Below are 13,480 nucleotides of genomic sequence, written 5' to 3' on the forward strand. Positions count from 1 at the left end.
TGAATGCAGATATTCTGGCGCTAGCCCTCTTACCACTTTATGAATTAGGAGTAGAGTGAGAAATGTAACACGTTGCCGAAAGCCACTGCAGTGCATCTAACATGGTTCGAATTGATACTCTTCTACTGCATCGTAGAATCAGTCTCATCACTTTGTTTTGCAACTTCTGAAGACGGTTCATCTGTTGTTCATTAGCAAGGAATATTATAGAAGGATAAAAATCAAAATGTGGCAATATTAATGTTTTGTACAGATGAATCAAATTCCACTGCGATAACTCTTTGCTTAACCGACACAGCACTCCGTATTTTTTCGCGATCTTTTTGATAGTGTAGTCGATGTGTTTTTTGAAATTTAGATTTTCATCTATAATCACTCCCAGGTATTTAATTTCACTGACACGTTCTAACACATTATTATCCAGCTTAACATTAACACAATCACAGTTCATTGGCTTTTTTCCAATCAATATGTATTTTGTTTTCGTCACGTTCAGTTTCTGTTTTTTAAATTTTAGCCAATAATTCAAACTTTCTAGATCAGTATTATTTAGTTTTTCAGTAGCAGCAATAGCATTGTCGGAGGCAATAAATATCACAGTATCATCAGCAAACAAGTTTATATCACAGTATTTTAGAATTCTCTTCAAGTCGTTAATGTATAAAATAAATAACAGGGGCCCCAGCACGCTTCCTTGTGGAACACCCACCGTGGTTTTCTTAGCGTCTGACAACACAGAATTGTACTTGGTTCTTTGACTTCGAGGATCCAAATAGGACGAGAACCATTGAAGAGCTGGGCCCGTGATTCCATATTTTGTCAGAGTGCTCACTAATCTCTTCCGTGAAATCGTTTCAAACGCTCGCTTCAAATCTAGGAAAACAGCAATCACGCAAAGTCTTTTCTCTAGACTTTTCTTCCATTTGTCCAAAACCAGATTTAACAAGAATGGTTTTTTCTATAACCCGACTGTTAGGTGTTAGAAGCTTTTGTATTGAAACAAAATCTAGCAGTTGTTCTTTAGCAATTAATTCCAACGATTTTTCGTAAAGAGGGAGCATGTTAATTGGCCTGAATTCTTCTGAGTTATTTGTTCCTTGAGTTTTTTCAATTGGAACTACTATGGACTCCTTCCACGAGCTGGGAAAAACTCCTGTCGTTAACGACTCGTTAATTACGTCTAATAGCATATTTCCAACGCAGTCGAACGAATCTCTCAACACTCTGGAACTAATGCCATCCGAATCGGTTTTTGCTTCTAATGACCAAATAACTGACCTTAGCTTTTGCAATGTTATGGTTTCAAATTGCTCAAAACGTTGGTTCGTAAACATTCCACTAATCAATCGGGGCTCCTCTGCATCATCGATTGAACTACTGATTTCTTCAACACTGCTAACGAAGTAGTCATTAAACTTTTGTGCTACTATCGATTCCTCCTGCACCTCGATGCCATCGAACATTATGGACTTGGGACGATTTCCCTCAGGTTTGATCAGTCGTTTCAAAATCCTCCACAATTCTTTGCTGTTGCTTTTATGATCATCAATACTGCGCTGCACAGTTCCTTTTTACTTTGACGCAAGGTACACGAATATTCATTGCGGTACACTTTGTACACAGTCCACGCATAGTTCGAGTTCTGCTGTCGATATGCTCTATATGCCTTATCCCGTCGTCGTTTCATCTCCAGTAGTTCCACACTGTACCATTTGCACGATTTCTTCGATTTGATGAACTTCACTAGCACCAATGTGTTCACCGATTTTTTCAAGATCTCGATCAAACAATCAGCCTTCTCATGTAGATCGCCAAGACTAGCTTCGTGGTTTATGTTTTCCCTCAACAACCGAATTAACGCCTCACGCGAGTAATTTTTCCAGCACTTTATCTTCACCAGTGTTTCTTCATTCTTCTCACATTCACCCTTGAATGTCAAGCACAACGTTTCGTGATCTGAAATCTTTAATTCACTCACTGGTTCAACATCAATATCACAATTTGAGAAAACAAGATCGATTGTTGTACGACTAGTACGGGTAATACGGGTGAAGTCGTGTACATGTTGCTTCAATCCAAACGATTCTGCAAGCTGCCGGAGATGACTTGAGTCTGGTTCTTTTGCCCAGTCCATGTTGAAGTCACCCGCTAACACGTTGAGTTTTGCCATATCAAGAAAACTATCCAGCCAAGTGTCCTCCAAAATTCTCAAAAACGATGCATTGCTTTCACTAGGGGAATGGTAGACAACTCCATAGCGGCCAGGTTTCATTCCACGATATACTTCAATAGACAAGAACCAGTTTTTATCAATTTACCTGTTATCCAATACGCGGAATTTCAAGCTTCTTTGGGTATAGATCATAACTCCACCTGTGTGTCTGGAATCAGTGCTAGTGTGATCGTAATCTTCAATGGTAAAACTATTGTCACCATACGACTCCGTTATGTGGGTTTCAGTAACCATTACTAACTTTGGTTTTACAGACTGTATTGTATGTTTGAGTTCATCAAAATTAGCTGTAAGTCCTCCACAGTTAATGCACATAGCTGTGTAATTTCGCATTTCTGGCATTAATTGCTATTGCCCATAGTCAATTTGCTGTCGCTTCTTCGCCACCAACTTCTTGTAAACTGGGCATGTACTACTGTAAGCAAAGTGTTTGGTATCTACATTTAGTTTGCGGCTTTGGTTCAACAGGGCACAATTCGAACACCGAACAGATTCGGAACTACATTCTGACGTTCTGTGAGTCCCGGCACATTTGGAACATACTTCAGAATTATCACATTCGTTACTCTTGTGTCCGTAACTGCAACATTTGAAGCATCGGATTATACCTAAACATTCCACTACTCGACATCTTTCCCACCCGATGTTCACTCTTCCCAATTCCAGCATTGTTTCATAGGCATCTTGGTTCACTTCCACAATGAAACTGTATGTCGTGAATTCCGACCGCACGTTGGCAAACTTTGTCACAACCTTCAGGTCTGTAATTTTTGAGCACTCGTTCTGTTCCTTTAGACTTTCGGAAAGCTCAGTTTCACTCAAATCTTCACCTACACCCACAATTTTAAGACGCGGCCTTTTTGGTTGAGGTAATATCACTTCATACTGATCTCCAATCTTTTCCTGGACTGAAGCTACCAGAGACTGAACAGCGCCTGCATTTTGTGTGCCAATTATTACAGCTCCATTATTTTCTTCTCTCACCATTTGAATTTGGCTTGCCGCTCGATTGATATTTTCCCGTAAATCTTTTTGTGAAGTTTGATTTGTATCCTTTGGTCGAATAACTACAACTGATTTTTCCGCTCTCATTGGTTTAGCTACTAACGTATTTTTCCAGCCTTTCAACACTTCAACAAAGGTTGGAACACTTGGCACCGTTTCCGAAACATCATCATCATCAAGACATACAACCGGGGACTTGAATTCATGTTCGCTGTTTTCGACTCTAGGTCTTTTGTGAGACCTTAGGTTTCTGCTTGATCCTGATGGTGTCCCATCTTCTTTAGCTCGTTTTTCGGCATTTTTAACCACCGTTGAAGCCTCTTTCACGATGCTCTCAACTTCACATTTAACTATACGACCAAAGCTTTGCTCAACCACCTTAAATTGTTCACACATTTCCTGTTTCAGGTCATCGTATTTTGCTGTTAACTTGACTAATATTTCGTTACATTTTTCAAGAACGTTGTTGTAATTTATTTGCTGCTTGCGACATTCGTGACAAAAATATTTTAAAGCACGAGATGTTTCCATTGCCTTCAGGCCGTGCTTATCGATTTCACTCGAGCATTTTAAATGTATAATCAAGCCGCACTGACCAAAACAAAATGTCTTTTCACTTTCTTCCTTTATCGCTTCACTGCACACACCACACAGCAGGGTCGATGACATCTCCCCCAGCGGCCGGTGATCCATAGGTCGCACACCGTGCAGTACAATTGTACGGTTGGTTTGGCACGTATTTTGCAATGATTAAACCACGATTTTATTTCAACTATCTATCACTAATCGACAAATGAACTACACCATTCGATAGAACTTTCCACAATCGTCACATATATGCTAAAATATCTTCGTGAAGTACAATAATACACCGGTATATTCTAGCCGAAACGAAGCAACGAGAATTTAATTCACCGATAGCACATCGAAGCACATATCAGACTTCTTTATATGAGAAAGGCAAAAATGTTTGGAATCACTTGTGGGCGCATGTGGTCCGGAATTCCACAGATCTCGTCTTTCATGGATGTGTCGAAGAAAACAGTAGATTCAGAAGTATTTATGTAAAGCACACGGTTGGGATTGTAAGGAGAAGGATTAATATGCTGCGCCATATAGTCAAAGTACAGGGACATGAAACGGGTCTGAGAATTGAGCTCAACAAGCCTTTCGAAATTTTCAGTCACCACTGGGCTCAAGATATCGCATTGAATGAGTAATCGATATGAGAGTTCCCAAATTCGATTTCTAGCGGGAGAACGATCGACAGGACTTCGAGACTCATCGTATGGGTCGACTGCATGCACCCTAAGGCGATACGCAAACAACGATACTGAATTCATTCGAGTTTGATGAAATGTATGTTCGCGGCGGAGCGAAAGCAGAAGCATCCGTATTCCATTACCGACAGTATCCTTGTTTGATACAACCTAATTAGGTCTCCTGAATGGGCACCCCACCATGTTCCGGTTATTGTACGAAGAAAGTTGTTCCGTTGTTGGCATTTCTGTTTCAGATACCGCATCCCCAAGTACCTTTTGAATCGAACCAGACCCCCAGATATTTTACTGTGAAGACCTGAACTATTAATAGAATTAATTAATAGAATCTGTAATTGTGCTGGTTCACGTTTCCTAGAAAATGCTACTCCGTGGAGATTTCGATACCCAGCTTAATAGCCCAAGCAGACAAATTGTCCAAGATATTATGTAATGGTCCTTGTAGATCGACAGCTTTGGGTCCCGTAACAGAAACCACGCCATCGTCTGAAAGTTGCCTTAACGTGCAGGAATTGTCAAGATATTCATCAATGTCGTTGACATAGAAATTGTATAACAGAGGGCTTTGACATGAGCCCTGGGGAAGGCCCATGTAACTAAATCTTGATGTCGATAAGTCACCATGCGAAAAATGCATGTGCTTTTCCGACAACAAGTTTAGTAAAAAGTTGTTTAAAGTCGCTGAAAGACCATGCTGGTGCAGCTTCTCTGAAAGAATGTTGATAGAAACCGAATCTAAAGCCCCGTATATCTATGAACACTGATGCCATATGCTCTTTGATAGCACATGCCATTTGAATTTCGGTTGAGGGCAACGTAAGACAATCTTTCGTCCCTTTGCCTTTGCGAAAGCCAAATTGTGTATCTGACAGCAAGCGATCGGATTCAACTAGCCCTAAACTTCATCATGATATGGTGTTTCAAAGAGAGACTCAACGTGAACCCTGCAAAAACGGTCATTGTACCATTTACCAATAGGAAAAAACTGAAGTTGGTTCCTCCAACTCTCAATGGAACTACAACCAACTACGCAGAAGAAGCGAAACACCTAGGTGTTATTCTAGAAAAAAACTGAATTGGAACTCGCACCTGATATACGTCGTTGATAAAGCAACAACAGCACTGTGGGAGTGCAGTAAACTCTTCGGGAAAACTTCTCAAAACGTCTCAAACCGAGGTTGGCTTACAGGTCCTACACGACCATCGTCAGACCACGTCTAACCAGGCGCTATGAAATCAACACCCACTAAAGCTATGGAAGCCATGCTTCATCTACCTTCATTGCACAAACATATTATGAGGGAGGCGAGACTTGGCACTCTGAGAGTGCTAAAGGGTAAACCACTATTTGATGGGGATTTAAATGGTCACCTGAGTATAATAAAGGGACTCAAACTAAACCCTGTCTTGATAACAGTTCAAGATGAAATGGAGGCTAAACCGAACTTCGATAGCTCATATGAGATCCACATAGTGGATCATAAGATGTGGGATGTAGGGGGTTCCTTACTACCTCAAGATGCAATATCATTCTATATGGTTGGTTCTAAAATGGGTGAGCTGAGTCTACGGACCAAGAATTAAAGAAGCGATATCAATGGGAAAGTGGCCTACAGTTTTCCAGGCAGAGGTATATGCAATATAAACCTGCTCGGAGGTCTGTAGGAAACGAAACTACAGACATGCAAAAATCGCAATCTGTAGGCATTAAAGTCGTCGAAATGTGAGTCCAAACTGGATTGAGAGTGCATCACATCTTTACAACAACTGGCAACTCGGAATAAAGTAATGATATTCTAGGTACCCGGCCACAAAGGAATCGATGGTAACGAAGTGGCCAACGAATTTGCCAGGCGTGGTTCATCAAACACGTTTGTTGGACCAGAACCATTTCTAGGTATATCTACCTGTGCCATTAAACTAGAACTTTTGGCTTGGGCAAGAGACCAACTACTAAACCACTGGCGTAACGTAGAAGGCGCTCGACAAGCTAAGAAATTCATACATCCAGATACAACGAGAGGTAAAAAACTAATGGATCTAAAACGTAAAGACGTATAATCACAGGTTTATTTACGGGACATTGTCCTGCTAAGTATCATCTGAAAAAAAATGGCAAAAGTCAAGATGACATTTGTCGATTTTGTAACTACGAGCCCGAGAGCTCGGAACATATTCTTTGCCAGTGTGCAGTACAATTTCTTCGAAGGGAGCGATACTTCGGAAGGCATCTTATGACGCCTCACGAGATATGGCATACCTGTCCCAAACGGATCCTCAGCTACATTAATAATGTACTACCCGGTTGGGACGACACATGTGGAAACAAACAACTCGCTTGCAACTACATTGGATTCGGGCAATTTGTAACATGTAGAGCAAACAGGGGCAGCCACAAAAGATAACCTGAATAGTGGTCGCAGTGGCAAAGTTTCCCCTAACATAAAAAGCCATTTGCTTCAACCCAATTATTGAGGTGGGATAGAATCATTTTCTCGAACAACTTCCGGATACAGGACAGCATTGCGAACGGTCGATACGAATTGTGATCGGAGGGCCAGGTTTTCCTAGTTTTTGGATGGCGATACCTTCACTTGTCTCCAATCGTGTGGGACAATGCTAGCCTCAAGAAACTTATTAAATAAGTTCAACAAGCGTCTCTTGGCAGAGTCTGGCAAATTCTTCAACAAGTTGAATTGGATTCTGTCGGTCCCTGGGGCTTTATTGTTACACGACAAGAGACCAAATGAGAACTCCACCATTGAAAAAGGTGTTTCGTTCGCGTTATCGTGAGGGGACGCGGCGCGGTAGATCTTCTGTGCCGGGGCGGAATCCGGACAAACCTTCCTGGCAAAATCGAATATTCAACGGTTTGAATATTCCACTCTCTCGTTGGTACTGTTTCGGTATCGCAAACGCCGGGCTGTGCCCCAAAGAGTGCTCTTCGATGTTTCTCTCGTTAGTCCGTCAACGAATCGGCGCCAGTAACTACGTCGTCCCGGAAGTTCTTATACGCGACGGCCTTCTCCGCGTACACATCGGAGCACTTTTTGTCCCACCACGGATTAGGAGAACGCTTTGGTATGTTCGCGCCGGGTACTGGTTTAGTCTGAGCTTGATTCGCGCTGTCGAGAATCAAGCCAGCCAAAAAGTTGTACTCTTCCTCCGGAGGAAGCTCTTGGGTAGATTCGATGTTGTCGGATATCGCGGCAGCATAGTTCTTCCAATCGATATTGAGGTGTGAGGTCATACGGGACACCTTCTGGCCTTTGCAAGGAACTTTAGGAGAGGAAATGTTCCTCCTCTTCCTGTAACTTCTAAGCACACTAGTAAATTTCGACAAATATGTCAAATGGTCCTAAGTGCTAATGAGAACCTCTCTTTGTTTACTTTCTCTTTCGATTATTACGGCGTCATCTTAAGGTTGCACAGAGAATGCGCAAAATTCGCAAACGAAAAAAGCAGTTTTTTTCCACACCGTATGTCAGATCTTCATAAAAATCAATCAGCGTATGTAGAATGTTGTTACAGTACTGCTGATTGATTTTTATGAAGATCCGACATACGGTGTGGAAAAAACTGCTTTTTTCGTTTGCGAATTTTGCGCATTCTCTGTGCAACCTTAAAACTTTTCAATATTGTTTCAGAATATATTGAAAAACTCTGATTTTGACTAGCTTATTCTGCTAAGAGTTGAGTAACAAACGTATAAACTGCCGAGTTATTAGCGAAAGAGAAACTGTCATTTTCAATTAGGACCATTTGAGATGTTTGGCTAGTAATGTTCCCTCTTGTGGGTCGTCAGCCTCGCCCTCGTCAGGAGGCTAGTGAGCATAGATGTTTGTTGAGGTTGGTGGCGTAGCTTTCTTTAGCATTTCTGCGAAAGAACGTTCGGATCGCCCCGCAAAGGGACGTTTTAGTTTATCCCGCGTAGTTTGTACGCGGGACATGCGAAGATATCATGCAGAATCTCTGCACAGTAAGGACACTTCTCAGCTTTCTTATTGCACGAATCATCCACATGATTCTCATCGCATTTTCCACAGCGGGCCTTATTGCTACAATGGGTGGCTGTGTGACCCAATTGTTTACACTTTGTGCAATTCATGACTCGCGGTACAAACAGACGCACAGGCAGACGAACCTTGTGCAAGAGGACGTAATTTGGCAAAGCAGTACCAGCGAAGGTCACCCGATAAGAGTTAGATTGGGGGAACGTTTTTGAACCATTCCCCGCAACTACTACTGAGTGCAAACGCTTGAATTCTAGTATTTTCACTGGCTGAAGTAAGCGGTCTCTAAAACGGCCAACTCCGTACTGCAGTAGATCCTCGCATGTCAAACTCTCATCGGTGACAACGCCTTCAGACTGTACTTTTACAGCTGGAATATACACATAATAGTCCTTCGTAAAGTACTCGCAGTAAGCAATATCGTTTGCCTGCTTTGAATTAGTCAACACGACCCTGACCCTGTCTGAGCGGACCTTTCTTATTTCGGTCACAGCCGAGAATCGTTTCGTCAGGTCTTTTGAAATCTATAATAGATTCAGCGATTTTGTTTTGGGCCAAAAGAAAACCACCAAGGGGCCGGTCGAGAGCTCTGGATATTGTTTGGGTCGAGGAGAGCCATGGGAGTTGATTCGATCTCCATTTGGCCGTCCGGGGAGGGAGCCATCGACACCGTTGACGTACGGGGTTAGCACCTGCGCAGACGGGAATAAGCCGTAAATGTGTCAAAAGAAGTAGATTTCACTTATCTGTAAATGTGTTTCCCACGACGCACCAGTCCAGCTTATATAGCGGGCTATTGTTCAAACCTCACTATGCGCACAAAAGGCTGAGGAATGCGGCCTAACCGTTAACACACGTACAAAAGAAGAAAAAAGTCCAAAACCTCGAGAGGCAGAGGATGCGCAAGATAACCTTGAGCACGGTTTAGCATTATTCTTTGTCTTGGAAAAAATACTTGTTTCTCGATAGACCGATCGTAAACGAATGAACATTTTTGTCCTCCATATTGTCATTCATGCAATGAATGAAAGTATTTCATTTATTCCCTCTGAATTTTCCTCCTCAACAAATATTAATTTCTATATTGGTTTAAGGCAAAATCGGTTCCCTGCCATTAAATGCTGATACAATGTCTGTCTGAAAGGTAATCTATCTCTTTTTCAATGCAAATTTTTATTCATTGCATGAAAATGAAAAGCCAGTTTGTTTTCGGGTCATAAGTTGAAATCCTTCAACTCCGCGCTGTTTTCAGAGTAACTTCTAATCGGAGAAGACCCTGCTACTGACCATCATCGGCGTGCGGACTCAAGTCTCCAAGAAAACAACCTTCGTGTCTCTTCATTCCAGCGTTGAATCGCGGTAATTTTTCTGGTTGAAATTAATCGGAATCTACCAATTATTCGAATCACAAATTCGAATGTTGAGCCCAACGTATATATTTTATCGATCAACCTTATATATATATATATATATATATATATATATATATATATATATATATATATATATATATATATATATATATATATATATATATATATATATATATATATATATATATATATATATATATATATATATATATATATATATATATATATATATATATATATATATATATATATATATATATATATATATATATATATATATATATATATATATATATATATATATATATATATATATATATATATATATATATATATATATTAATACTACACAGAATATGACTGAGATAAAATAATTTACCAACATGGAACTGGTTCTTACATTATGTATAAAGCCTTCCACTTTTGTCTGCAGTCCCCAAACTTCAAACGATACCTGCACCAGTTTGTACGAGCACATTATCGGCTCATCAGTTTGTCTCCATCCTTCTACCAACGGACCACGCCCGGTAAGGGTTGACTTAAAGAATTTTGGATCTTCCTCTTTCTTATAATGCTTTGTATTTAACTCGTCGAACGCAATGTCTACGAAATCAACCGTTCGTTCTTCTAGTTTTTCTTGAGGTAGGTTGAGACACTGAAAAAATGAGAGTAAAATAATTTTTAAGTTATCAGAATAACTGAGAAATTACTTACATTTTCAGAAGTGCCAGCATTATTTTCAAATTTAGTAAGTATCGTTATATGAAGCTTCGGTATAAATGAACACTGAAAACAGAAGGTGAAAGAAATCTGTTGACCAATAATACAAATCGGGTTTTTCGGGCAATTCCTAACTTAAAGTGTACATACCGTATATTCTTTAGTTTGACAATTTCATGAAAAAAATCATGTATTAATTCAAAATGTCAATTAGAAGTAATAAATAAACAATACCAGTGATTGTAAAAGGGTAATAGTTCCATCCTCTTTCTATAATATAGAATACTCTCGGACAAAAAGCTTGAATCCAATATGGTAAACGACTGTGTAATAAAGAAAATCTTTAGCAGTACAAGATATAATTAAATGTTAGACCCTTAAATTGCGCAATATTATTTTGAGACAACATTGCGAAAGACATCTAAAAATAATCGTAGGAGGGACGAGTTGAGTTTGAACCTAGGGGCAGATCACTCTAGAAATGTGTAACAAATTTGCATCAAATTAGAAAAAATTCATTTAATTTCCATTCTTGCATCAACTTTGCACTCCCTCGCAGAAAAGTTTGGTTAACAAACGTCCTACGCCGATTCACTTTGTTCGACGTTTTGTTGAATGTAGGGCTAATTTTTTTGTAGGGTTTTGACGTCTTACACGCAACGCAAAATTTATTGCACACAACGCAAAATACATCTTGAATTTCTATTTTGATGGAAAGAAATTTAATTTAGCTGATTTTTAAAAATGCATCACAAGTGATCTGCCCCTAGGTTTGAGCATATGCGCTTTTAAGAGTTGATTAATGTTCATGTTTTTCACGGTTTATCCATAAGTTTCTGCCAGGGAAGCAAACCGCCGACAAATAATAAATCAACGTTTTTACGTGATTGCATGTACTTATTATAGAACCCCGTTGTAAAATTATTGAGTATAAAGTTTAACAAAAAAAACCCGTTGCGAGATGCTGCAGTACACGAAAGTTGCTTCGGAGCAAAAAACTAGTGGTGGATAATGTACGATACATAACCGCAGTGTCGACGTAGGACTATTTGTTGGCGTATCATATTAAAATTCTGCCTGTATCTTTCAAACTGCTAAATTTACACATTACGTACGATTCACTGGGTTCAGAATTTTTTTCTTGGGATTTGAATAGTATTCTGTTCGGTAATTAATCCAGTGAAACAATTTTAATACCGAGTTTTCCGGGTAAAATATAAATATAAAAACCTGTTTTAATCCACCTAGCGGTGCAATTGTGCCTTTCTCATTTCTCTAAACTATGGCACGGAGGCTTTTTATGTTCAACATAATTGTGGAAATGTCCATTACATTCTTAGTACACTTTGCACTTATACACAATGGCATGCCAGCCACGAACTTGATGAGTTACGTGTCGACGGTGAAACGCTTGAAACAAAAAAATATAATACTCCATTAGCCTAATCAGCATTAGATCAATGTTATCTGCTTGCTAACTCATTTTGTCATGCGGGGGTGGGTATGTGAGGAGGGCGAAAGTCCCTTGAACGAACGACTCCCGAGCTTAAATTGGTATGCTTTGTGATATAGTGGTGGTTTAAAGATGATGGGGTTGAAAGGGAGGGGTATGAGGGCCGGATGGGGTGGTGGTCTGAGGGGTGATTTAAGGAGATTTTTAAAGGAGGGAAGTGAACAGTAGAGGGGGGGGGTGTAACCCCTCTCCGTAAACAATCAACTACGCCCCTGTTAAAATCCAGAAACCTTATGAGAGTCGAAAAAATTAGGTTGACGGGATTAGGTTGACGTTTTTCAGAGTGATTGCATAACCTTTCTATATGAGAAAGGCAAAAATGTGCCAAAATCCAAAAAAGTGAATCGTCGTCAAATTTTTTTCGTGTTTGCATCAAATCTCGACGTTTCATGCACCTTGAACACATTTAACATCAAAAATAAAAATTCTATTTTTAATTTTTCCTATAGTTTATATGAGAAATTTCTGTGTGGCCGCACTCTGAAACCCGTAATTCCGGAACCAGTATTCCGATCGATCCAAAATTCAATAGCAGCCGATGGGAAGGTTGCACCTTTCATTTGAGACTAAGTTTGGGCAAATCGGTCCAGCCATCTCTGAGAAAAATGAGTGACATTATTTGACACATACGCACATACATACACACACACACATACACACACATACACACACACATACACACACACATACACACACATACATACATACACACACACATACAGACTTTTTCCGATCTCGACGAACTGAGTCGAATGGGATATGACACTCGGCCCTCCGGGCCGGGATTAGGTTGACGTTTTTCAGAGTGATTGCATAACCTTTCTATATGAGAAAGGCAAAAATGTGCCAAAATCCAAAAAAGTGAATCGTCGTCAAATTTTTTTCGTGTTTGCATCAAATCTCGACGTTTCATGCACCTTGAACACATTTAACATCAAAAATAAAAATTCTATTTTTAATTTTTCCTATAGTTTATATGAGAAATTTCTGTGTGGCCGCACTCTGAAACCCGTAATTCCGGAACCAGTATTCCGATCGATCCAAAATTCAATAGCAGCCGATGGGAAGGTTGCACCTTTCATTTGAGACTAAGTTTGGGCAAATCGGTCCAGCCATCTCTGAGAAAAATGAGTGACATTATTTGACACATACGCACATACATACACACACACACACATACACACACACATACACACACACATACACACACACATACACACACACATACACACACACATACATACATACACACACACATACAGACTTTTTCCGATCTCGACGAACTGAGTCGAATGGGATATGACACTCGGCCCTCCGGGCCGGGATTAGGTTGACGTTTTTCA

At 40.0% G+C, this 13,480-nt stretch overlaps 1 protein-coding gene across 11 annotated transcripts in view; it reads right to left on the reverse strand.

The window, feature by feature from the left end:
* Positions 1–13,480, reverse strand: part of LOC131682841 (cytoplasmic phosphatidylinositol transfer protein 1) — a 550,652-nt gene that overhangs the window by 276,393 nt on the left and 260,779 nt on the right. For 8 of the 11 annotated variants that reach the window (XR_009304173.1, XR_009304172.1, XR_009304171.1 and 5 more), the window contains exons 3-4: positions 10,619–10,690; positions 10,305–10,559 (exon numbers count right to left, since the gene is read on the reverse strand). The exons of 2 other annotated variants lie outside the window; for them this stretch is intronic. Coding sequence is in view for 1 of the 9 variants with exons in the window: in XM_058964614.1 (XP_058820597.1) it covers positions 10,305–10,559; positions 10,619–10,690; positions 10,775–10,782; positions 10,859–10,965 (442 nt within the window). In the remaining 8 variants the exon portion in view is untranslated. Of the gene's footprint in view, positions 1–10,304; positions 10,560–10,618; positions 10,691–10,774; positions 10,783–10,858; positions 10,966–13,480 lie in introns of all 11 variants that reach the window. One more of the 11 variants, XM_058964614.1, reaches the window with a different exon arrangement.

Source organism: Topomyia yanbarensis, chromosome 2, assembly GCF_030247195.1.
Source record: "Topomyia yanbarensis strain Yona2022 chromosome 2, ASM3024719v1, whole genome shotgun sequence".
Classification (NCBI taxonomy): domain Eukaryota; kingdom Metazoa; phylum Arthropoda; class Insecta; order Diptera; family Culicidae; genus Topomyia; species Topomyia yanbarensis.